The sequence below is a fragment of the Plecotus auritus genome, assembly GCF_963455305.1.
Source record: "Plecotus auritus genome assembly, chromosome: 15".
Classification (NCBI taxonomy): Eukaryota; Metazoa; Chordata; class Mammalia; order Chiroptera; family Vespertilionidae; genus Plecotus; species Plecotus auritus.
In genome coordinates this window covers 3,046,052-3,073,456 of record NC_137781.1, presented here as the reverse complement: position 1 = coordinate 3,073,456, position 27,405 = coordinate 3,046,052, and the positions used below count along the sequence as shown (strand labels likewise).

At 56.2% G+C, this 27,405-nt stretch overlaps 1 protein-coding gene across 3 annotated transcripts; it reads left to right on the top strand.

Annotated features, from left to right (window-relative positions):
• The first annotated feature begins 143 nt into the window (after positions 1-143).
• On the top strand, positions 144-26,610 carry GABRA5 (gamma-aminobutyric acid type A receptor subunit alpha5). Of its 3 annotated transcripts, none has more exons than XM_080651680.1 (11): positions 144-259; positions 5,914-5,980; positions 6,331-6,446; positions 11,297-11,412; positions 12,534-12,601; positions 12,724-12,944; positions 17,005-17,087; positions 19,511-19,657; positions 21,661-21,813; positions 23,700-23,908; positions 25,819-26,610. In XM_080651680.1, exons 3-11 carry the CDS (start codon positions 6,373-6,375, stop codon positions 26,140-26,142), a joined length of 1,395 nt encoding a protein of 464 aa, XP_080507806.1. In that variant the 5' UTR covers positions 144-259; positions 5,914-5,980; positions 6,331-6,372; the 3' UTR covers positions 26,143-26,610. The 3 variants fall into 3 exon arrangements, with proteins under 3 accessions (XP_080507806.1, XP_080507805.1, XP_080507807.1); XM_080651679.1 differs by lacking the exon at positions 144-259 and adding an exon at positions 4,379-4,651; XM_080651681.1 differs by lacking the exon at positions 144-259 and adding an exon at positions 5,287-5,426 and having other exon boundaries at positions 25,819-26,195.
• Positions 26,611-27,405: the final 795 nt, after the last annotated feature.

Sequence of the window (27,405 nt, the reverse complement as noted above, 5' to 3'; positions counted from 1 at the left end):
TTTGCTCGATGTCACTCGAGAAACCGAGCCAATGGGAGTTCAGCTGGCAGACTGTCATCTCTCGGCGGGGGGGACACTGACTTCCTATTGGCGCACAGTTCCTGACAAGGTAATACATAGTCTCCTAGACGGGGAGTTTCTGGGAGGCCAGGACATAAGCTCCCTGGCTCACGAGCGCCCAGGTCCACCAGACCTGGGACCCGGGCGTCTCCAGATATCGGAGAGGGGAGCCCGGTCACCACCTCATCCCGGGGAGAAGGTGAGTATTTCGACCCTCTTGCTCACATGCCTTGTCACAGATTCCATTTCACGTGAAGGTAATTGCCATCACCTGCATGAACATGCACCGGGTAGAAAATCCCCCCCCCCCCCGGAGCCCGGGCGTTTTCACGGAGAACTCATCCGCAGGCCATCCAGGCACTGACCGTTGGTTTTCCCTGCATCACTTGTCAGGAAAAAGCCTCCTACGGTGTCAGCGCTAAGACGTGATGCCCGTCACTCACGGGTCTGACGGTGACGCCTGGCTTCTCTACTCTGTATTTCCCTTTTTTTTTTTTTTTTTTTTTTTTGTTGCAAGAAGTGCTCTAGAACTTAAGCTGGTCCGTTGTAGAGCTTCCCTCTCACTGCGTATCTGAACTCCACGTACTGTGCATTTCCTCACGCTGCTTAAGATGCCGAGAGCACAGTAGCTCACTGGTGTCTTGACTGGGGATTTTAACACCTAGAGGTAAAAGGGATATTTGGGTTGATGATAAAATGCATGATGTTGATTCTGAGTGGTTTTTACATCGGTTTTTCTTGTGTGTGTGTGTGTGTGTTTTTTTTTTTCAGTTGAATTCATGAGGGTTACCTTGGTAAACAAAACTGGATAGACTGAAGGGGGTGCAGTTCCATAATTGCATCCCCTGGACGTTGTCTTGTGGGATTCTGGTTGTTTTTAATGGAATGATTTTTTTTTTTTTTAAACTTAATCTGAGTGGTCTCTGCCTTGAGAAACCAGGAAAGGAAGAAATGTATGTGTTCAGTGCATCTTATCCACCTCCCACGCCAGCCCTGGGGTCTGTGTTGCATTTCTAGGATCCGATAAGCCCTCGGTTCAGAGTTACTGAATCCTGTGCCTGAAGGTATATTCAGAATAACACCCCTGCCGATGGGTGATGTTTGTGTATTGTGTCCTGTTCCTGGAATTCCTGACGTGTGTTCCCAATTTCCCACTGTTGGGGGAAATCTCAGGATATTTGGAATTTGCCCCCAACAGGTTGCTTGGGTTTTATTTTATTATTGTTATTTGAGGGAGAGAGAGAGAGAAACATGGGCTGTTGCCCCCCCCCTCCCCCCTTAGTTATGCATTCACTGGCTGCTCCTGCTACGTGCCCTGACTGGAGAGCTGGTCTGCAGCCCTGACGTAGGGGGGTGACGCTCTACCCAACTGAGCCACCCGGCCATCTTGTTTGTGCTGCTTGAAAAGGGCCCTCTTTCTGCCCAGATGCCATGAGGCGTAGGCTCACCCATAAGGAACTGCACCCCCGAGCCAGACGCAGACGTAACCCCGAGATGAAACCCCATGTGTGTGCATGGGCCCCAGAGGGAGGGCTCCCAGATCAGCTGACCCCACCACCACTTGTTGTTGACAGGCGTTTTCTTTAAAAAAAAAAAATAAATAAATAAATAAATGGCCCCTTTGCCCAGCCAGTGGTTAGAGTGTCGACCTCTGAGCCAGGAGGTCATGGTTTGATTCCCAGTGGGGCACATGCTGGGGTTGGGGGCTCAGGCCGCAGTGGGGGGCCTGCAGGAGGCAGCTGATCCATGATGTTCTCTCACCAATGACGCTTCTCTCTCTCTCCCCCTCCCTCCATCCCTCCCTCCCCCTTCCTCTCTGACGTCAGTAAAAATACATTAAAAAAAAAGAATGGCCCTTTAGGAAAGCCTCAATGTATGCTGCAATTAAGTAAGTGTCGGATTCTAACCTAATCCACTTGGGCTCTGCGTTCCCCTCCCGTCGCAATGAATTGCAGATTCACTGGAGCCCGGGGTGTTGGTACTTTCTGAAGAGCCGAGGCAATGCAGACATTGGGGGGTGGGGGTGGGGGGGCGCTGTGGAGGACGAAGCAAGGACGTGGCCAGGTGAGGGAGGGGCTCTCCTTGGCCCTCGAGGAGGAGAGCCATCGGCTGCCACAATGGCCCCCCTTTTTCTATCCCTGTTCCTAAAAGGGGGGGCCCAGTGGTTATTACGGGGGGGGCACTCCATAGGCTCAGGAAACCAGGGAGACAGCGCCCCTGGACCCCACAGGACACCTCCTACGTAAGACCACTCCACCCAGACCTAAGCCATAGGCACAAGCCAGGGAGGCAGACTGAAAGGAGGAGAGACAGGGAAGAACAGGACAGAACTCCAGGAAAGAGAACCAGACACGACGGAGACGCGTCATTCACCTCGGGGCAGCGTTCGAAACACCGGTCATCAGGGCGCTCCGAGAATTCAGAAGGAGAGCGGAACGCGGGGAGAACTTAAACCAAGAGAGAGGAGACGTAGAGGTGGAGAGAGACAACATAAAAAAGGACTCCACAGTATGTTAGACGAAGCACAGGAGTGAGCCAGGAATTACCAAAGGTAGCAGGTCACACCCAGTCAGAACAACAAAGAGGAGAAGAAGAAAAAATCCAAAAAAAATTAGGCTAATTTAAGGGACCTCGGGGACCTCCGCAGACATAACAGCATTCACAGCCCCAGGTCGCAGAATGGAGAGAGCAAGGGACCGAGAGCCCACTTGGGAAAAAAAAAAAAAAAAAAGACTGACAACTTCCCTCACCTGGTGAAGGAGAGGTGCCCAACAGGGATTCCCAAACAAGGGGAACCCAAGGGGCCCCCACCAGCACGCACCCCAGTGGGGACGCCAAAGGTCCAGGACAGGCGGCGAGAGAGAAGGAGGTAGTTATCTGCAAGGGGGCTCATTTCTCAAGAGCAACTTTGCAGCCAGAAGATGGGGTGAGGGGGGGGGTAGGGGTGGGGAGGGGTGGCAAGAAATAGTCAAAGCGCTGAAAAGCAAGGACCCACACCCAAGACCACTCTACCCAGCAAGGCTGTCATTTAGAAAAAGCCATCACAGGAAAGGTTAAACAGCTTCTGTAAGGAGGAGGAGGAAAAAAAAAATGATCAAAATACCTCCATCCCTATCCATCACCCATTTAAAAATGTAAATGGATTCAATGCCGCAATCCATAGACCCGGGAGCGAGGGGGCGGGGTGGGGTGGGGGGGGGTGAATGGATCAGAAAACAAGATTCAGACACAAGATGTCTGCCTGCAAGATTCTCACTCCAGTTCCAGAGACGCACAGTCTCAACGGAAGGGGACGGAAAAAGACATTTTATGCAAATGGGGAGAAAAAGGGGGGAAAAAAAGCAAAAAAAAAGCTGGGGTAGCAATACCTAGGCCGGACAAGACAGACTTTAAAACCACCAAAGGCTGTGTCACCCTGGCCGAAGAAGGACCCAGCCGTCGTGGCTCTGGGTGTTTCTTTGAGGAAACACATTAATTCTCCAATAATAATAATAATAATAATAATAAAGACACATGCATTCCCATGTTCACGGCGGCATCACGTACAGGAGCCCAGACATGGGGGCCCCCTGCAAGGAGACAGTGGAATACTACTCGGCCATTAAAAAAAAGGGGGGAAAAAAAAAGAATGAAATCTCCCCATCTGGGGACAGGACAGGGGGAGCCGAAGGGTTTATGCCGAGGGAGGGAGACAAACACTACGTGATTTCACTTACACGTGGAATCTAGAAAAACCCCAAATAAATGGACCAACAAAACAGGAAAAAAAAAAAAAAAAAAAACCCAACCTCCTAGATACAGAGAAATGGCTGCCAGATGGGAGGGGAGGTTTGGGGGGGTGGGGGGGCTGGGGGACGGGGGGGAAGGGAGTAACGTAACGTATTGATTGTCCATAACCGATGCCCAGTTATGAAACCAGCCTCGGGGCACAGAGGTGTCCCACGTACCACCCGGGGCGATCACGTCCCAAGTTACATAAATGTTGAATCACTGGGTTGGACACCTGGGAGGGAGGTGCGCTGGTAGCTCACTTGTGGGAAAGTAACGCTGTGAATATATATATTTTTTTAAAAAAAATTTGAAACCCCTGTGCCAGCCACAAAACCCGCCCCCCTGCTCCCCCCCCCCCCCAAGACGACAGCTGTGGGCAAAGAAAAGAAAAGCGAAGGAAACTTCGGCGGGGCCGAGGATCCGGTCCCCAAAGCAGAGGCCCCGCGCCCGCCCCTGCGCCCCGCGGCCCGCGGCGCCTTTGGTGAGGGTCTGGCGTCCTCTGGCGGCGCCTCCGCAGCCGAGGAAGGTTCGTCGGCGCCGCGGACCCACCGCGCCGGGTGCCACTTGGAGAGGTGAGAACGCGCGCGCGGCCTGGGGCGCGGAGCGGAGCCGCAGGGTGACGGCGGGAGCGCGGGGCGCCCCAGAGCCTCGGCCGGGGACCCGCTCGGCCCGGGAGCACCGGGCAAGTTGGCGCGGTCAGCATGGGGCGGTGACGCCGCACCGGCCTTCCGCGCCTGCCGGCCAGGCGACAGACCGCGGGCAGAAGAGGACGAGGAGGCACCGTAGCCAACGGCGCGCATCCCGGGGGTCGGCGCGCAGGGTAAGCCCCGGGCTCGCGGGGTAAGGATCGCGGGCGAGGCGGAGAGGACGGGCGATGCCCGTTCAGCTCGCGCCCCTGTCCTCGGGGCGCAGGAGCCGGGGACCCTGCAGGGTCCGCCAGGGGAGCTGGAGAGCAGGCGGCCGGGAGCGCAAACTTTCCCCCCACCCCGCCTCCAGCGGCTGCGGGAGGGCAGGGGCGCACGGGGCGGCGCAGCCCTGCCAGACGGGGCACCTGGGCGCAGCGCCAACCCCCGCCCGCCGCTAGGAACTGGGGCGCGGGGAACCCCGCCACTGCCGTCACAGCATCGCCCACCTGGAGAGCACCGCCAGCCGTGGGGCTAAGAGGCGCGCCAGGTACCCCAGCGGCTGGCGGGGTGTCGCGTGCGGGCTGCCTGCTGGAGGCCGGGGGACTCAGAGCCTCCGCTGCACCGCGCGCTCCTCGCCAAGGAGGGAGGCGCTGCCTGGCGCGGCGCTCGGCTCGGCTCGGCTCGGCTCGGACCCAGGACCGGAGTAGGAAAGGTGTGGAAGAGACCGAACGAGGCGGGGAGGTCCAGGGAGCCGGAGGCGCGCCGCTGCGCACCGGGCGGGAGGCCGAGTGGCCGAGGCTGCGGCTCCGCAGTGGCGCCCCGCTTTCCCCGCGAGCCCCCGAGACGGTGCGGGGACTGGGAGAGCGCAGCCTTTTTCTTGGGGGGCTCTGGGCTGAGGGGCAGCGCGAGGCGCCTCCCCGGATTGCCCGCACGCAGCGCCGCGTGCTCGCTGCGGGGACTCCAGCCCGGGTCAGGCGACAATCCCCGCCCCCCCCACCCCACCCCGCGCGCGCCCACCGCCTGGAACCCGGGCGCCCTGCCCTTCTGAGCCTTCGCTTGTGTCTGAGGTCGAAGAACCTGTTGTGTGGTTCCCGGATTCAGAGTTGGCCTGGGGGCTCCTTGGGGAACGTGCGCCCTTGGAACACGAGGGCGCCTGTGCGCGCGCCCCCTGGCCCTGTGCGCAGAGGCTGGGAAGCGGGCGCCTCCTTCGCTCGGTTCTTACTTGCAGCGCCCGAGGGACCGCGCCTGCCTGGATCTCGGATGCGTGTGTGACAGCCCAGCACAGACCCCGAGAGCGAGACACCCCCCCCCAAAACCCCCAACACGCAGGGGCGCCGTGAAGTTGTTTCCTCCCTGGAGACCGACTGACAAAGGGGTCTGCCTCCCCGGCCCTGGAATTCTGGTTTCTTAAACGTGCCTCTTCTTTTTCTCCTTCTCCCTTTCCCTCCTCCCACAGACTTTCTCTCCCCACCTGGCCGCACCGGGAGTGAGTGGTCTGCCGACGGGGCGTCGATTCCAGAAAGGTAAACACCACCCCATGTGGCCTGCCCAGCGGGGGACAGCGCCATCCCGCCCAGCACTGATGCTAAGCGAGGGCGGAGAAGGGGGTGGGTTGGTAACGCGCTAAAAAGGCAAAGCCCCGGGGACAAGCGGACGCGGGGGAAACAGATTAGGGAGAAGCCGCTGGGCTGGCACCAAAAACGAAGCCAGCGGGCACTTGTCTCTGCATGCCCGACGTGAGCCGTGCTCGAGGGGAGGGCGGGCAGCCGGGCACTCTCAGGGCCCATCGGGTGTGCGAGGGGCACGCGCTGATTCCCGGAAGGAGAGCAGGAGACGCGGGTGTTCACAGGGTGTCCTCTCTGTGTCCTTCCAGCGTGAGTGTGCGGGGGGGAGCCCCAGCCCTCAGTCTCCCAGGATGGCTCTCAAACTGCCCATGCTCAAGGCCCTCCTGGTCCTCTACCTGTTCCTCAACTTGGACTTCCGCCGCAGGTGAGTGGTCCCCTCTGTCCCCCCGCCCCCCCACTCTGTGGTCCTGGGGCACAGTGGCGTCCCTTCGCCACCCTCACCGCCCGCACCCCTCGGGTGTGCGGTAAACACGCAGAAGCCTCCTTTGCCCACTGCCCACCCCTGCTGCCCACCACGGTGTCCCCCGCATTCCCGGCGGAACATGTGTGTGTGTGTGTGTGTGTGTGTGGACGTGAAAACACACCCGACACTCATGTCTCCCCGTCCATACATGGGGTCGTTAGGTTGTTTACTGGCAGGTGGCATGCGTGCAGCGCCATGTCAGAGCCGAGGGACACGCTCATACATGCGTTTCGTGTTTGAGATCCGGGGAGGGGGGGGAGCGGACGGTTGTGCATCTGCGTTCTGCAGCGAGGGAGACAGCTATTAGGGGCCCTGGCGGAGCAGGTCTGAAATGGGAAGTAATGGGTCCAGGGCCGCAGCCATTAGCAGCAACAATGCTTTCTTTCTCATCTAATTTGGTGGCTTCCTGAGGTCATCTGCGCCGCGGAGGGGTAGCTGTTCGTTTCTGGAAGCTTCCACGGAACGGTGGTACACGGCCCTTCCATTTCCCCGAGAGAGAGAGAGAGAGAACCGGGGGTTCGAGGTGCTCCGTATGCTTTAGGCAGAGGTCAGAGCAACGGCCCATTCTGAAACAATACCTCCTGTGTGCGCGCACAGACACACACACGCGCGCACACACACACACACACACACACACAGAGACACGGGAGCCGCAGGCGAGTGTATAAACAACAGGGGGTGGGGAGGGCCTCAATGCCACCCCCCCCCCCCGCCACAAGCATCCTTCACATTTCGGTGTGTCTTCCTCCCTCTCGCCTCCCTGCGTGTTCTGTGTGCATATTTATGTATGCAACAGGGATCCTACTTCACCTTCAATTTGGAGCGATGATTCTCTTCCGCGCCTGATGCTTTGTTATTACAAACCCCTTGAAATATATGATTTACACATGGGTGGCTATTATGAAAAGCCACGACTGCTTGCTCATCTCCAATTCAGTTTCCCATCCGGCCGTCATACATCTCCCCACAATGAACACTCGGGGCTTCGACGGCAGCCGTGTGAAGCACTGGAGGTCATTTCTATTAGAAAATAGCCCTTTTGCATGGAATTTCACAGTCCCGTCCTCTGCGTGTTGTTCACGCCAGATCCTGTTTTCGAGGCAGAGGGGCACCCAGCAAAGCAGGGAGCCGGGTTTCACGCACCTGCCCCGAGGAGGGGGGTGTTTCTCAGCCCCCACCAAAGAGACATCCTGACCTCTGGGCGCAAAAGTCCCTGGAGATTTCTTATCTTCTATGGCTCTCGCTTGCTTATTCCTCGAAAGGTGCTTAAGGATAATTCTGTGGCCCTGGCTGGTGTGGCTCCGTGGTTGAGCCTTGACCCATGAACCAGGAGGTCAGGGTGCGATTCCGGGTCAGGGCACATGCCCGGGGTTATGGGCTCGATCCCCAGCAGGGGGCGTGCAGGAGGCAGCCTGTCCATGATTCTCATCATTGATGTCTCTCTCTCTCTATCCCTCTCCTTTCCTCTCTGAAATCAATAATAATAATAATAAAAGAATAACGTAGTAGCCCTGGCCAGCATTGCTCAGTGGTTACAACATTGGCCTGAGCACCAACGGGTCTTGGGTTCGATTCCCAGTGAAGGGGCACATACCTGGGTTGCAGGTTCGTTCCCAGCCCTGGTCAGGGTACGTGTGGGAGGAAACAATCAACATCTCTCTCTCTCTCTCTCTCTCACGTCCATGTTTCTCTCTCTCTTTCCCTCTCTCTAAAAAAAATCAATGGAAAACTATCCTCGGGTGAGGGTTAACAAAAAAACAGAGACACACGCACGCTGCATCTGAGGCAACACAGTACCACAGAGAAGGGACCGTGGGCAGGCGGGGAGCAGGAAGGCAGGCCAGGGCGAGGCTTTGGCCACCGGCCGGAAGCCCAATGCCGTTGTAGCTGTTGCACCGTGCATCTCCGAATCGAAAGGCAGACCCCACGGCAGATGAGACCCAGGAGGGCTTTATTCTCAGTCTTCACACCAACCACACCGGGCCATGTCTGTCTCAGGAGCCCCAGGCGAGGGTTTGGGGGTGGCGCGCAGGGGTCCTGTGGAGAAGCGGGCCATCACGGCCGCTGGGACCCCGGCCCCTACACCGGCCGAGGCATCAAAAGAATTACTTAACCCACCTGCCCCTCGGCTCCCGGCCTCCGCGTGGGGTTCATAACAGATCCCACGGCACAGGCAGAGGAAACGCTGAATCGAGAGGCCTGGGAGGGAGGGGGCGGGGGGGGCACTACATACAGCCAGCCGCCCTGGGGTGGGGGGTGTTGCTAGACCTGGGGGTGAGGAAAGGGGAGGCTGATCAGAGGAATAATCTGAGGGACAATGAGGGAGGAAGGGGGCAGGGTCAGGTCATGAAGGGTAGGCCACACGACATGGTATCCAAGAGCAGTTGTAGGTCAACAAAAGAATGGCCATTGAATGGTCTGTTTGTGTTTGTTTTTAATCCTCACCTGAGGATATTTCCCCCTTAATTTTCAGAGAGAGTGGAGGGGGGAGAGAGAGAGAGAGAGAGAGAATGAAAGGGAGACACATCGATTGGCTGCCTCCTGCACAGGCCCCAACTCGGGCCAGGGATCGAGCCTGCCACAGAGGTACATGCGCCTTGCTGGGGAATCGAACCTGGGACCCTCCGGGGCCACGGGCCGACGCTCTGTCCGCTGAGCCACACCGGCCAGGGCTCTCTTTACATAACGTGGTTTAACACGGCGAGCTCCAGAGGTGTGTCATGGAAATGCTGAGGACGAAGCTCACAAAACCGTGCCCTTTCGAGGTGCTCATTTAATGAGTTTAAAGTAACAAACGAGTCACCAGGAGATGCATTTCTCAGAAGTAATTAAATGCTGGGGGAGAGAGAGAGAGAGAGAGAACCAGAAAGAAATGCCACTTAGGGAGACAGATCAGCTGCCACTTACAGCCAATCCAGCCACGTTCCCAAAGTGAGTGCGCGTGAACCCGGGGCCGACATGGCCGTTATTGATCCCAATTATGTAAATCAGACATGGCTGTCCGCGGAGGCAGAGAGAACATCGCCAAGAAACGCGTCCCTAATTGTGTCCAGGGCTCCGCTTCTGGTAGGACGAGACTCAGAAGGTGGTTTTTATTTATTTATTTTTCTTTCCCCGGAAACGAGGACATCGCTGTTGAACGTGCCCCCTTTAAAAACACTGTAATAAGCCCTGGCCGGCGTTGCTCAGTGGTGAGAGCGTCGGCTCTCAGTCCCAAAGGTCGTGGGTTGGATTCCGTGACCAGGGCACGTGCCTCGGTTGCAGGTTCGGTCCCTGGCCTGGGTGGGGGCCCGTGGGTTGCTTTCTGTGACCAGGGAGGGGCCTTCCTCTCCATGGCTATGACACGGTGCTTGTATTTTTTTGTTAATCCTCATCCGAGGATATTTTTCCATTGATTTTTTTTTTTTTTTTTTTTTTTAGAGAGAGTGGAAGGGAGGGGGGAAGAGAGAGAGAGAGAGAGGTGAGAGAGACACATCCATTGCCTCCCGAACTCACCTTGACTGGGGCGGGAATGACTCTGCCACTAGGTAGGTGCCCTTGACCAGAATCGAACCCGGGACCCTTCAGTCCGTGGGTCAACGCGCTATCCACTGAGCCAAACCAGCTAGGGCTCCTTTTATTTTTAATTTATTGATTTGAGAGAGAGAGAGAGAGAAACATCGATTTGTTTTTCCACTTATTGGTTGATTCAACTGGGAATCAAAACGGGTACCTCTTGGCTCATGGGTCCCCCCTCAACCACCAGCCAAAACGGGTACCTCTTGGCTCATGAGGTCCCGCCCTCAAACAGCACCTGATGTTTTGAAAAGGTAAGTCTCAGAGGAAGAAGCTGCGCCGGTGGGCTCCGTACTAACGGGACTGAATTTCAGCTTCTTCGAGCTTCGCGAATGCATCTTCATGGGGATGTGGAGATCAGATCCAAAGAACTGTGCGCCTTCTCGATCGGAAGGGGATTGATCTGTTCAGATGCGGTCGACGACAGGGACCCATTTCCAGGAACAGGGAGGAGCGGGCCCACATCGATTCGGCCCAGCACCCGTCCCGGACGCCTGCTCTCAGCTCTGGGCCAATTCTCCGAGAGAAAGTAGAGCAAGCAGAGCCGGGGCCCTCCCGCCAGCCCTTCAGGGCGGTTCCAGGACGCACCTGCTCTCCCAGCTGCCAAGGGCAGGCGCTGACTCCTTGGGACCCACGGCTGGTCTCTGAGCTGGGAAAGTTCCTTTTACATTTTTGGTAATCCTCACCTGAGGATACTTTTTCCATTGCTTTTCAGAGAGAGGGGGGGGGGGGAGGGAGGGACAGAGAGAGAGCAAGAGAAACATTGATGTGAGAGAGACAGCCATTGGTTGCCTCCTGCACCTTCCCCGACCGGAGCAGGGGATGGAGCCTGCCACCCAGGTGAATGCCCACGATCAGAATAGAACCCAGGACCCTTCAGTCTGCGGTTCTATGTGCTAGCCGCTGATTTCAGAGAGGAAGGAAGAGGGAGAGAGAGACAGAGACAGAGACAGAGACAAACAGTCATGATGAGAGAGAATCATGGATCAGCTGCCTCCTGCACGCCCCACACTGGGGATCAAGCCCGTAACCTGGGCCTGTGCCCTTGACCAGGAATCGAGCCGTGACCTCCTGGTTCCTAGGTCGAGGCTCAACCACGGAACTCTGCCGGCCGGGCAGTAAAAATAAATTAAAAAAAAAGAAGAAGAAATAAATCGTGAACAGGAGCCGGAACCCTTTTGTGTCTGTTCCCACAGCTTTTTACAAGAGGCCCCCAACTCCAGCACGGAGCCCGAGGACATCACCATCTACACCCGCATCTTGGACGGGCTCCTGAAGGGCTATGACAACAGGCTGCGGCCTGGCTTCGGAGGTGAGACGCTCAGGGGGGGCGTGGCCCGACACTCCAACTCACCTCCGAGGTGAAGCAGACACTCCCCGGCCGGCGGGGAGTTCCGATTGGTGGTGGTTGCCAAGGCTCCTGCATCCTTTAGCACCATCTTCAGGATGCAAGGAGCTCCCTCCTTCCCCAGATCTTTCTCTTTTTTTAATTTAAAAAAATATATATTTTTTACTGATGTCAGAGAGGAAGGGAGAGGGGGGGAGAGAGAGAGAGAGAGAGAGAGAGAGAGAGAGAGAGAGAGAGAGAAACATCAACGATGAGAGAGCATCATGGACGGGCGGGCTGCCTCCTGCACGCCCCCTACTGGGGATGGAGCTCGCACCCCGGGCCTGTGCCCTGACCACAAATGGAACCCTGACCTCCTGGTTCCTAGGGCGACGCTCAGCCGCTGGGCCACGCGGGCCGGGAGGTGATGGGTGCTGCCTCTCACCTCCTAGTGGGAGCAGCGTGGCTTCACTGGGAGGTGATGGCGCCTCCAAATGTAACAAACACATAGAAAAGCTCCCCTGGTTTCCCAGTGTGACCTCAGCCTCTCGCCCAGCGGTTCCCAGCGCCGGGCAACACCCCACAGGGGGGCAGTTTGAGTTTTCAGGGGGGCAATTCGAGAAGGCGTTATTCACAGGGCATGTTTTGCATGTCTTATGGTTCTAGGGGCCCCCTAGACAGTCTATATACATATGTATAGTGACATATTTATGCATTTCAGTTCTCTGTTATATGTTTTGAAACTTTATTTGCTATTTTCTATATCCCTTCACATTACTATTATTATTTTTTTTTAACAATTCCTTAGTGATTTCTTCCTCAGGACGTCCACTGTCCTTCCGTCCTTTTGTTTTTCTCTCTCACGGATGCCATGTTCTTGGAAAGCTGGTGTAGACCACGTGCATGGCCTTTGAGGCTTCCTCCACGTGAATAGGGGTTCACTTTTTGAATAATGAGAATTCTATGTCACAGGGGGGTGTAGGGGGGGAGAGGCACCAGGATGTTAGAGACGCTCAGGGGGGCGTGGCCAGAAGGAGACGGGAAGCACTTGGCTAGATGGAGGACTGACTACACGGTGACGTGACTCGGGAACCTGTCCGTTTCAGGGGGGCCCACCGTGGTGGAGACCGACATCTACGTGACCAGCATCGGCCCGGTGTCCGACACGGAGATGGTAGGTGCCGGGTGGGTCCCCGCCCGACCCCCCAGGTCCCAGGGGATAAACACAAAGGCCTGGGGAGGGGCTCCCCGAACTGTGACCTCACCTGTCTCCTCCCTCCCCCTTTTCTGCGATAGGAATACACCATAGACATATTCTTCCGCCAAAGCTGGAAGGATGAGCGGCTGAAGTTCAAGGGACCCGTACGCCGCCTGTCGCTCAACAACCTGCTGGCCAGCAAGATCTGGACCCCGGACACCTACTTTCACAACAGCAAGAAGTCCATCACCCACAACATGACCACGCCCAACAAGCTGCTGCGGCTGGAGGACGACGGGACCCTGCTCTACACCATGCGGTGAGCCCGCCCGGCGGGGACACCCGCGGGCACCCAGGCCTGGGAACCCGGGGGAGGTGCAGGGGGGTGGCTCCAGGGTGGAGCGTGCAGAGTCCTCCTGGGGAGGGCCAGCTCAGGGAGCGGGGGGGGGGCGGGGATCGCAAGGAGCACAGTGCAGGTGCAGGAGGAGTTATAATGGGGGGCTATCAGGGTCAGCACAGGATGGGGGTGGAGACATCACAGGGGAGGGATAGGGGGTGCAGTGTGGGGTGGGCAAGGGGCCAGGGCACAGGGCAGTGGGAGCAATGGGGGGGCAGGGTCATCTTAGAACAGTGGTTCCCAGCCTTATTGTGGCCACGCCCCACCTCAGCATCTCTAACATCCTGATGCCCCGCCCCCCCGTGACATAGAATTCTTATTATTCAAAAAGTGAACCCCTGTTCACATAGAGGAAGCCTAAGAGGCCATGAACATGGTCTACACGAGCTTCCCAAGAACATGGCATCCGTGAGAGAGAAAAACAAAAGAACAAAAGGACAGTGGACGTACTGAGGAAGAAATCACTAAGGAACTGTTTAAAAAAAATAAAAGCAATATGAAGTGATAAGAAAAATAGCAAATAAAGTTTCAAAACATAATACAGAACTGAGATGCATAAATATGTCACTCTATATATGTATATAGACTGCATATGAGGCCCCTAGAACCATAAGAAATGCAAAACATTCACTGTGAATAACTCATTCTCAAATTGCCCCCCTTAAACATCAAACTGCCCCCCCTCCCCCCCGTGGACGTGTGCCCCGACGTTGGGAACCACTGGGTTAGAAGGAACCTCAGCTGTGCAGTCTCTGGGGCCTCCCTTTACAAGACGGGGGCGGGAGGAGGTTCAGAACCGAGTCGTGACTTCGGTCCCTCCAGGGGCGGAATGATTGCCGCCGTGGCCTGCCTGGCTGATGTTGTGGGGTTTTTATTCGGGGGAAGGGGTAGAATTTTTGGTGGTGTACACAGGGCCTTAGCTGGGACTTCAGCACCACGGACAGAGACACAGGGTGCTATTCCTTGAATGGCCACAGGAGGGCAGCAGCAGAGGATCGCTTTTTTGGCGCAGTAACGCGCTGACAGCGTCCTTTGAAGTCTCGTGTGAGAAGCATAGAGATCCGTAGACGTGTGCAGTGTAATCAGTCCCTGACTTGAAAGAAAGGGCACGTAGGTTCTGCATGTAGGATCGGAAAGTAAATTATCCGTATGCCACCAGAAGTGTGTAATGTATGAGTACATAACGCACCTAAGCAGCCACACCTTCCCCTGTGTTGGTTGCCAGACATTCACACAACCAGTGTCTTAGTTAAAAACAGCACCAACAGCCCTGGCCGGTGTGGCTCAGCGGATAGAGCATCGGCCCGCCGATCAAAGGGTCCCAGGTTCGGTTCCGGTCAAGGGCATGCATCTCCGTTGCAGGCTCCTCCCCGGCCCAGGCCCCGGTTGGGGCACATGCAGGAGGCAACCAATGGATGTGTTTCTCTCACATCGATATTTCCCTCTGTCTTTCCCTCTCTCTTCCATTCTCTCTAAATCAATGGAAAAATATCCTCAGATGAGGAATAACAAAATATATATATATATAATAAAAGGAATGACATAGCATGTTATCTTAAAAAAAAAAACACACGCGGCATCAACAGACATATCAGGCAGGGTGGCCGGGTCACCGTTAAAGGGCACCTCTGTCCAGCAGTCCCCCAGGCCTCCTCTGCAGGGCTGGTCAGGGGAGCGGTGCACAACCCAGGCTGGCCGTTTTGTGCCGTTTTCTAGCTAGAATTTTTGGTGAGGATCGCATGGCAGACGGTTTCAATTCCAGTGCCCCCAAAAGCCCGGGCAGTAGGGGGCGACCACGTGCCTCAGGGGACATGCCAAGTAGAGGGAGACCTTTTCCTTGAGGAGCTGGTGAGCTGGGAGGTGGGGACAAGATCCCCCCTTTCCTCCACACCCTCCAAAGGGGCAGCTGCGGGGTCAGTGCCCGTGAGCGTCCTGAGATCCTGGGCGGAAGGGAAGTCCCTCTATCAGAGACCATGAGATAGGCAAGCATTTGTCCTCCAGTCGGACTGGGCTCCGCCTGGTTTGGAAGCCTTCAGCACCGCGGACAGAGACACCGTGTGTCATTCCTGTAAATGGCCACAGGATGGCAGCAAAGGATCATGTTTGCACAGGAATTGGCTGAGCGCGTCCTTTGAGTTCTAGCGTAATAAGCAGGTAGTTCCACATAGGTGTACACTACCATCAGTAACGTGCTTGAAGGGCATTTTACATATGTTCTGCACGTTTTATTCCGGGGCAGTATGTGAAATACATCATCTATATGTAACTAGAAGTTTTTAACTAGGAACTAGTACGTGTGTGAGTATATACACACACACACGTATGAGCATCTGTATCTTTATCTATATCTATATTTATCTCCATACATGCACTCACCAGTGTCTGGGTAAATATGGCACCGACAGATATATTCGCTAAATCTTGCTTTCTTCTTTGTGTTTTGTTGTTGTTGTTGTTGTTGTTGTTGTTAATCCTCGCCTGAGGATATTTTTGCATTGATTGATTTTCTTTTTCTTTTTCTTTTTTTTTAATATATTTTACTGATATTTTACAGAGAGGAAGGGAGAGAGAGAGTTAGAAACATCGATGAGAGAGAAACATCGATCAGCTGCCTCCTGCACACCCCCCACTGGGGATGTGCCCGCAACCAAGGTACATGCCCTTGACCGGAATCGAACCCGGGACCCTTCAGTCCGCAGGCCGATGCTCTATCCACTGAGCCACACCGGCTAGGGATGGCCCTTCTTTTTTTTAAAAAAAAAAAACTTTTAAAAATTGATTTCACAGAGGAACGGCAAGGGAGAGAGAGATAGAAACATTGATGATGAGAGAGAATCATTGATTCGCTGCTTCCTGCACGCCCCCCACCCCCACCCCATAGGAGCCCATAACCCAGGCACGTGCCCTTGATCAGAATCAAACCGGGGACCCTTCAGTCCATAGGCCGACGCTCTATCCACTGAACCAAACCAGCTAGGGCTTTGTTTTTGTTCGTTTGTTTGTTTGTTTTTTTAATTTATTCCAATGCAGTATATATGTTTCTCAATGCGAAAGCCGGTAATAGTGCAGTTATTCCAAACGGCCACTAGATGGCAGCAGAGGATCGTTTATGCGCAGGGGGTCCGCTGACTGCAGGTAGCATCAGTAACTCACTTGAAGGGGCTTGTCTACCTGTCATAGGTGTTTGGGTAACATTTGGAGTAAGTCATCCACACGCAACTAGAAGTTTGTAACCGGGTCCTAGTATGTGTATGGGAGTACGTACCCACATAAGCATCTAAATCTTTATTTATTGGCAGACGTTCACACACGAGTTACAAAGGTCCCCAACAGACATATCGATCAGGCAGGGTGGCCGGGTCACCTTAGAGGGTATCTGCCCAACGGCCCCCCGGCCTCCTATGCAGGGCTGTGGCGGGGGGGGGGGAGGAGGAGGAGGTGCAGAACCCCGCCTTGCTGATTTTGTGCAGGGTTTGTCTGTTGTTTTTTTCTGGGTTGAATGTTTGGTGAGGACCGCATGGCAGACAGGTTCAATTCCAGTGCCCCGAAAAGCCCGGGCAGTAGGGGGTGACCACGTGCCCCGGGGGGGGGGGGACATGCCAAGTAGGAGGGGACCTTTTCCCAGAGGAGCCGGTGAGCTGGGAGGCGGTGACCGGACCCCCCGTTTCCTCCACGCCCTCCGAAGGGGCAGCTGTGGGGTCAGTGCCCGTGAGTGGTCCTGAGATCTGGGTGACAGGCAAGTCCCTCTATGAGAGACAGTGAGATAGGCAAGCATTTGTCCTCCCGTCGGATTTGACTGAGCCAGGGTTTTCACTCGGTCCCCAGTAGGGGGCGTGCAGGAGGCCGGCGCCCCGCGATTCTCCCTCAGCATGGATGTTTCCATCTCTCCCTTCCTCTCTGAAATCAATAAAAATGTGTTGGAAGGCAGCAATGAGCGTCCTGGGCGAAACGCGTCACGCACCGTCTCTCTCTTCTGTTCCAGCCTCACCATCTCCGCCGACTGCCCCATGCAGCTCCATAACTTCCCCATGGACGCCCACACGTGCCCCCTGACCTTTGGCAGCTGTAAGTTGCTTGTCTGTTTGCTCATTGTTAAATGTGTTTTTATGGATTTCAGGGAGGAAGGGCAAGGGGCAGAGACCGGGATCTTGAAGGGTTGAGGGAGGGGGGCCGACGAGACTGTGGGCCCCGGGCAGGCGGGGCTGGGACGGGCAGTGATAAACGCCCCGGTGGTCCCTCCAGAGTGGACGCATCACGGAGCCTCCTGCCTGGCTCCGCCGGATAGATGGTCGGTGGGAGGCCAGGATTAGGGTTCCGGAGCTTTCCCATCAGGATGGGGCCGAGCAGGCCACCTGATGGCCTCGCTTACTGTGGCCTCTGGCTCCGGGATGGATGCCTCATCGCCGACACGGAGAGGGATTGAACGCCCGAGACAAAACCCGCGGGGCGGACACTCCTTCCCACCTTTAACTTGATGGCAGGGCACCCGCCCTCATGACCACTAATGCCGTGAAGATGACCCAGACGGTCAGAGGTCACGTAACCCTCACCAACAGTGTGCAAAGGGGTTGAGTGTCGACCTAGGAACCAGGAGGTCACGGTTCGATTCCCGGTCAAGGGCACATGCCCGGGTTGCGGACTCCATCCCCAGTAGGGGGCGTGCAGGAGGCGGCTGATCCATGATTCTCTCTCATCATGGATGTTTCTCTCCCTCCCCCCCCCCCCCGTCTCCCTTCCTCGCTGAAATCAATACAAACACCGTTAAAAAGGAAACTGAGCAAGGTGATGGGTTGTGAGGGACAGGCATATGTCACTTCCCGATTTCAAACAAGTTGAATCCAATCACAATCACTGCTTTGGGGTCCTCGTGGCAAAATCAGGGTGAGCACTCACCGGCACCCCCACTCCCACTCCCAATGGAGAAGGAGGCTGGGAGGACTCGCCTCCAGCAGGCCGAGCCCCCAGGGCACAGGGCCAGTCTCCTCACCCCCAGCAACCCCTGCGGGGCCCCTGCCGGCCAGACAGGCTCCCAGGTCAGCACGCTGTTCAGCCACAGAAACTGGGAGAGCACCCCAGGCCCCCCTCCCACAAAACGGATGCTCCGCCTTGCCGTCAAGAGAGCAGACAGGGTGGGTGCAGCCCCCCCCACAGGCCTGTCCCAGCCCCACGCCCCCCTCTGTGCCTCCAGCACCCCGAGACTCCCGTCTGCTCCCAGTCCCTGCTCCCTCCTGGCCCTGCGCGCATTCAGCACCACGGACAGCTCCCGGGTGGGGTGGGAGGTGGGGGCATGCGGTGCTCAGACACAGATCCTGGTTCCCAGGCCTTCCCCGTCCTCCGCGGACCTAGCGCCCTGAGGTCGGAGCTTTGGGACTCACGTTTCCCAGCCAGCTCACGGCCTCCACGTCCTGTGGGTGCGGGAGGGGGTCCCCCTTACCGCTCCTGGCCAGGGTCGGACCCACAGCTCCCCGTGGACTGGGAAATGGGATGGGGGGCTAACGGGACGTCTCCCTGCGAACGGGGCCCTCCCAGCTCAGCAGCGGTTCCCTGGGCGTGAGGCAGGCAGCCGGGTGAAACCCTACGTGCAGGCTTGTTTTCGCCCGAGGGTATTTTCCCGTTGGCTTTTTAGAGAGAGCGGAAGGGAGGGGCAGAGACAGAGAGAGAGAGAGAGAGAGAGATGGATGTGAGGACGTGAGAAAGACACACATCGATGGGTTGCCTGCCGTATGCGCCCTGACTGGGGCCAGGGGCCGAGCCTGCAGCTTGAGGGACGTGCCCTTGACTGGAAGCGAGCCCAGGACTCTTCCGTCCGCCGGCCGGCGCTCTATCCACTGAGCCGCACCAGCGAGGGCTCCCTGTGCTTGGTTTTTTATTGCTAACTCTCGTGCATATTCCTTTGCACAAAGAGAAAGGAAAAGAGCAGCCCTGGCCGGGTTGCCGAGTGGTTAGAGCATCAGCCCGCGGACTGAAGGGCCGTGGGTTTGATTCCCGGTCAAGGGCAGGTGCCTCGGTTGCAGGCTCCCCAGCCCCAGTAGGAGGCAACCCACTGATGTCTCTCTCTCTCTGTCTCTCCCCCTCCCTTCCACTCTCTCTAAAAAATCAATGGAAAAATATCCTCAGGTGAGGATAAGCAAAAAAAAAAAAAAATTAAATTAAGTTAAAAAATGTTTTTATTGATTTCAGAGAGAGAGAGGGAGGGAGGGAGAGGGAGAGAGCAATAGAAACATCCATGATGAGAGAGAATCGTAGATCGGCTGCCTCCTGCACGCTCCCTCCTGGGGATCGAGCCCGCGACCCGGGCACGTGCCCTGACCGGGAATCGAACCTGTGACCTCCTGGTTCCTAGGTCGACGCTCAGCCCTGAGCCACGCCGGCCGGGCTGGACTGGGACTTTCTACTGTCTCTCTGGCTCCTTCGGAGGGGCCCGGTTTCAAATGACACCCTGCTGACGCCGCCCTCCTTGTCGTCCCCCCCCTCCCCGCCCCCCGCAGACGCGTACACCTCCGACGAAGTTACCTACGTGTGGTTCAACAAGGGCAACATCACTGGGCTGGCGGTGGCTGAGGACGCCTCCCGGCTGAACCAGTACTACCTGCTTGGAAACTCCACCAGCTCGGCCAACAGCTCCACCAGCGCAGGTGAGGCCTGGCACGCAGGACGCCGCTCTCTCTCCTCAGCCACCGTCGCCGGGTGGCACACAGCCCCGGGGGAGCCAGGCCCCTCCCTGCAGCTGCGGCCGCCGGTGGTCTCGAGGGACGTGCCAGGCATTCATGGGACCCCGTGTGAGCTGGCCCCCGGGACCCCAGGCCCTGCCCGAGGCCACACGGCCCAGCAGGAAGGGTTTGAACATTTCGCAGAGGATGGCCCGGGCTGGGATTGGGGGAGCACGCACGGCCAGGCAGCTCCGACAGAGGCCAGGTGTGCAGGCGCCGCGCCCCCGACGCCTCACCTGACACAAAACGGGGGCAGGTGTCCCCAGAGCGAGGGCCTTCCCTTCCTCGGGCTGCAGGGTGTGTCTCCAGACACCTCCTGGCCCCACGAGGCCCAGCGCTGGTGGGCGGGGCCACGAGGAGTGGCTGTGAGCAGGAGGGAGCCCCGATGGGGGGCCGGAGTTCTACTCCCCAGAGAGAGGAGGGGAGAGGGAGCGAGAGGGAAACACGGACGAGGAGAGAGAATCACGGATCGGCCGCCTCCTGCCCGCCCCCGGCTGGGGACCGAGCATACAGCCCGGGTCTGTGCCCTGACCGGGAACCGAACCCTGACCTCCTGGTCATAGGTCAGCGCTCAACCTGGGAGCCACACGGGCTGGACCCTGTCTCCTCTGCGAGGGGCAGCGTTGACCCCCGTGGCCTTGGGCTCGCAGGCACACCCCTCGGCATTTCCACAGCGAGCCTCCAAGCCGTGCTATTCACCGGCCTCAAAAGCCCCAACTCTGCCCACACGGCCGGCAGACCCCCTCCGTCGAGGGGCCCCCTAAATCGGACCCCTTCCCCCTTGTCCAATTCAGCCAGGCTCCGGGGCCACACCCTCTCCTCCCTACGATTCAGCCAAAGACCTCTCGCAACCTCAGATCCGCTCAGCTCTGCCTCCATGTTTCAATGCACCTTCCCCACGGCGGGGGGGGGGGGGGAGGGGGTGTGTGCAAACCCAGGGGGCCCCGGCGATGCGTCCACACCCTCCCCCAGCCCCGGCTCCTTACCAGTTCACCGTCAGTGCCGCCTCGTTCTCGGGGATGAACGGGAGGTCCCCGCGGGCCTCCCACACGGCCAGGCAGATCCAGAGCAGGCCTGGGGGCATCGCCAAGGAAGTGCCCCAAACTCACGGCCGACGGGGGGTGAGGGAGAGGTCCCCAGGGCAGGCACGGAGCCCGCGAGGGGTGGTCACCCTGTTCCTTGGAGCCTCCCTGTCTGGGAGACGGGGCGAGACCCCTCCACCCACCACAGGGCTCTGGGGGTGTCCCCAGTTCTGTCTGGAGAGGCCAAACCCTCAGTCCTGCGGGAGCAGCAGCAGCAGCAGCGGCAAGGGGGCGGGCGGAGGGGGCACAGATGGGCCGGGGATTAGAAACAGAAATCCGATTTCCCGGAAAGGCAGCTGCCAGTGCAGGCGCTTGGGGCGGGGAGGAGGCCGGGTTTATAACGTGACCACTGAGATACACACGGCCCCGGCTGGGGGGGGCTCGGCGGTTGAGCCTGGACCTAGGAACCAGGAGGTCACGGTTCGATTCCCGCTCAGGACACACGCCCGGGTCGGGTCGTGGGCTCCATCCCCAGGAGGGAGCGTGCAGGAGGCAGCCAATCCATGATTCTCTCTCCTCATGGATGTTTCTCTCTCTCCCTCTCCCTTCCTCTCTGACATCAGTAAATATATATTAAAAAATAAAATAAAAATCAACAAACTTCTTACAAATTTTAATTTAAAACGAAGAAACCCATGGGTTTTCCATCCCCTCCTTTGCCCAGACCTTACGGAGAAACACGTGTCTGAGGGAGGGGCCGAGAGGGCAGGACCCGGGGCACAGGACGCCGGCCGGGAGCCAGAGGGGGGGCGTGGGTCCTCCGGGGGCGGGGGGGGGGGCAAGGGGGCGGGGGGGGCAAGGGGCGCGGGTCTTGGGCCGGCTGACAGCTCCTCTGCTTGTGAACAGGCGAGTTCACCGTCATGACGGCCGACTTCCACCTGAAGAGGAAGCTGGGCTACTTCATCGTCCAGAACTACCTGCCCTGCATCATGACCGTGGTCCTGTCCCAGCTGTCCTTCTGGGTGAACCGGGAGTCCGTCCCGGCGCGCACCGTGTTCGGTGAGTCGGCCTGGGGCCCGGACCCGCGCCTGCCACCCCATCCACAACCTCACACTTTCTGTTCTGTGATCTGGAGACCAAAGGCCCAGGTCGGGGAGATGCGGGGTTAGGATTGGGGTGCAGGGTTGGGGTACAGGGCAGGGTATAGGGTTGGGTGCAGGGTTGGGGTGCAGGGCAGGGTATAGGGTTGGGTGCAGGGTTGGGGTACAGGGCAGGGTATAGGGTTGGGTGCAGGGTTGGGGTGCAGGGCAGGGTATAGGGTTGGGGTGCAGGGCAGGGTATAGGGTTGGGTGCAGGGTTGGGGTACAGGGCAGGGTATAGGGTTGGGTGCAGGGTTGGGGTGCAGGGCAGGGTATAGGGTTGGGTGCAGGGTTGGGGTGCAGGGCAGGGTATAGGGTTGGGTGCAGGGTTGGGGTGCAGGGCAGGGTATAGGGTTGGGTGCAGGGTTGGGGTGCAGGGCAGGGTATAGGGTTGGGTGCAGGGTTGGGGTGCAGGGCAGGGTATAGGGTTGGGTGCAGGGTTGGGGTGCAGGGCAGAGTATAGGGTTGGGTGCAGGGTTGGGGTACAGGGCAGGGTATAGGGCTGGGTGCAAGGTTGGGGTGCAGGGTTGGGGTGCAGGGCAGGGTATAGGGTTGGGTGCAGGGTTGGGGTACAGGGCAAGGTATAGGGTTGGGGTGCAGGGTTGGGGTATAGGACAAGGTATAGGGTTGAGGTGCAGGGTTGGGGTACAGGGCAGGGTATAGGGTTGGGTGCAGGGTTGGGGTACAGGGCAGGGTATAGGGGTGGGGTGCAGGGTTGGGGTGTAGGGTTGGGGTGCAGGGTTGGGGTACAGGGCAGGGTATAGTGTTGGGTGCAGGGTTGGGGTGCAGGGTTGGGGTGCAGGGCAGGGTATAGGGTTGGGTGCAGGGTTGGGGTGCAGGGCAGGGTATAGGGTTGGGTGCAGGGCAGGGTATAGGGTTGGGGTGCAGGGTGGCTCTCTGAGCCAGAGTTGTTCTGAGAAGCCCTGCATTCCTTTTACGTGGGGGGTGCTGGTGGGTGACCTTCGACAGTGAAAACAAGGAGGGGCCGGGGGTCCACGCAGAGCAGAGTCCGCGCTCTGAGGGCCCGGAAAACAGAGAACTGCTGTGACCCGCCAGTGGGTGTCCCCGTCGCTGCCGAAGACAGCAGCCCCGGCCGGTGTGGCTCAGTGGGTAGAGCGTCGGCCTGAGGACCCAAGGGTCCCGGGTTCGATTCCGGTCCAGGGCACGTGCCCGGGTTGCAGGCTCCTCCCCGGCCCGGGCACCCGATCGATGTGTCCCTCTCACGTCGATGTTTCTCTCTGTCTCTGTCTCTCTTCCTCTCTCCCTAAAAATCAGTGGGAAAACATCCCCGGGGGGGGATCTAAAAAAAAAGACAATGGACAGGCTCAGGTAAGGTGAAGACTGACCGTGGTCAGGGGAGATGCTGGCCTAGGACATGACTACCCACCCACAACCTGCTTTCCGCTAAAACGTCGTTTTTGTTCTTTTAAATATGGTTTCACCAGAGGCCGATGCACGAAATTCGTGCAAGGGACTCGCCCTCGCAGCCCCGCCTGCCTCTGCCGGCCCCACCCCCCTCTGCAGCCTCCCCCCCCCCCCCGCTTCGTCCGGAAGGTCATCCGGAAGGTCGTCCGGACGGTTGTTCTGCGGTTCAGCCTAATTAGCATATTAGCTCTTTACTGTCTAGGACTGACTTCAGAGAGGAAGGGAGAGAGAGAGAAGCATCGACGAGGAGAGAGAATCACGGATCGGCTGCCCCCTGCACGCCCCCCCACCGGGGACCCAGCCCGCAGCCCGTCCTGTTCGGATGCCACGTGGGGTCTGGGGCCGGCCCTGACCCCTGTGTCCATCCCCCCCTCGCTCCAGGGGTGACCACGGTGCTGACCATGACCACCCTGAGCATCAGCGCCCGGAACATGCTGCCCAAGGTGGCCTACGCCACCGCCATGGACTGGTTCATCGCCGTGTCCTACGCCTTCGTGTTCTCCGCGCTCATCGAGTTTGCCGCCGTCAACTATTTCACCAAGAGAAGCTGGGCCTGGGACGGGGGCAACGCGGGCCGGGTGAAGCACAAGGTACCGACTCGTTTCCTCCTCCCTCTCTTCTCCCAGGTTCTCTTTAAAAAAATCTATTTATATGTTATTGACGTCAGAGAGGAAGGGAGACAGAGAGACTGGAACATCCACGGTGAGAGAGATCATGGACCGGCTGCCTCCTGCACGCCCCACCCTGGGGATCGAGCCCGCAACCCAGGCCTGTGCCCTGACAGGGAATCGAACCGTGACCTCCTGGTTCATAGGTCGATGCTCAACCACGGAGCCATGCTGGCCGGGCTGTCTATCATTCATCTATCTATTTATCATCTATCTATCTATCATCTATCTATCTATCTATCTATCTATCTATCATCTATCTATCATCTATCTATCTATCATCTATCTATCTATCTATCTATCTATCTATCATCTATCTATCTATCTATCTATCATCTATCTATTATCTATCATCTATCTATTATCTATCTATCTATCTACCTATCTATCTATCTATCATCTATCTATTATCTATCTATCTATCTACCTATCTATCTATCTATCATCTATCAATCTATCATCTATCTATCTATTATCTATCTATCTATCATCTATCAATCTATCATCTATCTATCTATTTATCATCTATCTATCTATCATCTATCAATCTATCATCTATCTATCTATTTATCATCTATCTATCTATCATCTATCAATCTATCTATCTATCTATCATATATCTGTCATCTTTCTATCTATCGTCTATCAATCTATCATCTATCTATCATCTATCTATCTATCATCTATCTATCATCTATCAATCTATCATCTATCTATCATCTATCTATCTATTATCTATCTATCTCTCTATCTATCATCTATTATCATCTATCAATCTATCATCTATCTATCATCTATCTATCATCTATCTATCTATCATCTATCATCTATCAATCTATCATCTATCTATCTATCTATATATTATCTATCTATCATCTATCCATCTATCATCTATCCATCTATCATCTATCATCCATCTATCATCTATCATCTATCTATCTATCTATCTATCCATCTATCATCTATCTATCATCTATCTATCTATCTATCATCTATCTATTATCTATCTATCTATCTATCCATCTATCATCTATCTATCATCTATCTATCTATCTATCTATCATCTATCTATTATCTATCTATCTATCTATCTATCTATCTATCTATCTATTATCTATCTATCTATCTATCTATCTATTATCTATCTATCTATCCATCTATCATCTATCTATCTATCCATCTATCATCTATCCATCTATCCATCTATCATCTATCTATCATCTATCCATCTATCATCTATCTATCATCTATCCATCTATCATCTATCCATCTATCATCCATCTATCATCTATCTATCTATCTATCTATTATCTATCTATCTATCTATCTATCCATCTATCATCTATCCACCTATCATCTATCCCTCTATCATCTATCCATCTATCATCTATCCATCTATCTATCTATCTATCTATCTATCTATCTATCATCCACCCACCACCCAGCCTCAGTCCATCTTATTTTTGATGCCTTTCAAGGTAAATTGCAGAGGACAGTGTGCTCCCCGCATGCCGACCGCGCCCTGCGACGGAACACCTGCTTCCCACGTGACCCCTTCGGAGCAGCACTTGCGGGGTGCGGGGCATCCAGATGCGAAGGGCGTGTGTAACCCGTCCCTGTCACGACAGGGCATCGCCAGCGGTTCCGTTCCCTCCCCTCCACCCTCCATACCGCTGCCCGCCGTCCAACCTCACACCCCCACACCGTGGGGGTCTGCCGCCCGCCAGGGCTGAGCCCTCGGCTCTTCCCCTTTCTCACGGATCCGCTGCCGGCCGCGAGCGGGGCCATCGCCCGCAAACGGCTCGCCCTCACGCTCTCGTTCTCCTTTGCAGAAGAAGCAACGCCGCTTAAGCCGGAGAAGGCTGCACACCTCCTCGAGGAGGAGGACCCACTCGCCCAGCACCCCACAGGAGCAGGTCCCCACGGGGAGTAGGTCCCCGGAGGGGACCCGCATGCTCCCGCTCGTCGAGTCCGGGGAGGGTGCCGCCACCTCGTCCCCCATGTCCACGCGCGTGCCCATCCCTTCCGAGGACGAGGAGCCCGAGATGGAGAAGACGTACAACAGCGTCAGCAAGATCGACCAGGCGTCCCGCATCCTGTTCCCGCTCACGTTCATCCTTTTCAACGTATTTTACTGGTGGTTGTATCTGTCATAAAGGAGGTGTAGGGACGCCCCCCACCACCCACCCCCCCCACAGCCAGCCTCCTCACCCCCAAACCTGAGAGCCATAGTTTCCGAGGAGCGGTTCCCCAGAAGGGCTAATCTAAGAGGGATGTTCCATCCTAGGATACCATCTTTCAGGAAATTCTTGCATGTTTAATAATGCGTACGAATACTATTGATGGCCTTGATGTTTCTACACACAACGTCAGATGTTTCGAAGATGTCACATGGATACACGAAACGGAGATCTTTCCAGGAAGCCAGGACGGCTCTGACATGCGTCATGTCTGACAACTGATTGTTTACAAGCAAGAGAAGTCTATTTTTTTCCCTGTTCCAAGGGTGACCTGACAGTGCAATGTTTTTTTTATATGTCCAACCGTCATTTCATACAAAATTTCCCAGCAAAGAACTATTTCAGGACAACAGCTCACGGTTGTTACTTGACCAAAATTCTTGCAAAAAAAAAAAAAAAAAAAAAAAATCAAAGAGCACATTTTTTTTTTTTTTTCCCCCGTTCCAAATTGGACCGTGAGCATTTTATGTACAAAAACGAATTGCCTTTGATAATTCTTACTATTCGGAAATTTAAGAAGTCGTGCATGACCTCACTTTAATAAATAGAATAGGCAAATATTTATTCAGGCAAATCGAATACCCATACAGTATGTTAGATTCACCGATGATAAACTATTGCCCCCAGGGGGGAAAAAAAATTAACTGCTTAAAAAAAAATTAATTCTTTTTTTTTTGGGGGGGGGAACGAGGGGGGATACACATACTCCCTGTTCTCCTGCCGCGGCCCCTACCAACTGAACGACGAGGAAGGCAGGACAGATGTTACAACAGAGAGAGGTGTGACGACAGTTCCGGCTCTTGGCCTGTGTGTTCGCTGTCTCGATCTCTGACCACGCCTCGCCGCTGCCACCAATGTGTAACGCTTCCGTGGTGAAAAGCTGTAACTGCGCCCTCCCCCCCCCCCCCCCCTTTAACGCCCTCGTGCGCGCCTTCTAATTGACGTATCGCTGCTGCTCTGTTCCACTTTTGTATATGAACCTTTCGATGCTCATCCGTGAAAACACGAACCGATCTTAGGGCTACATACATGTCATATCTGGGGGGGGGGGAACCCCACCCCCCCCCTCCACTTCACGTTTCACTGGACTCCTCTCCCTAAACAGGACTCAAAGGCACCCCCATCGCGACCCTGGTGGGGGGGCACTGGCAATATCAGGGGGCTCTTCCGAGAGCAATG

What these genes read in the sequence shown, in the direction of transcription:
- GABRA5 (XM_080651680.1), top strand. Translation starts at nt 6,373, where the DNA reads ATGGCTCTCAAACTGCCCATGCTCAAGGCCCTCCTGGTCCTCTACCTG. An exon ending in CAACAGCTCCACCAGCGCAG is followed by an intron (nt 19,658 to 21,660) that starts GTGAGGCCTGGC and finishes GCTTGTGAACAG; the next exon opens with GCGAGTTCACCGTCATGACG. An exon ending in CCCGGCGCGCACCGTGTTCG is followed by an intron (nt 21,814 to 23,699) that starts GTGAGTCGGCCT and finishes CCCTCGCTCCAG; the next exon opens with GGGTGACCACGGTGCTGACC.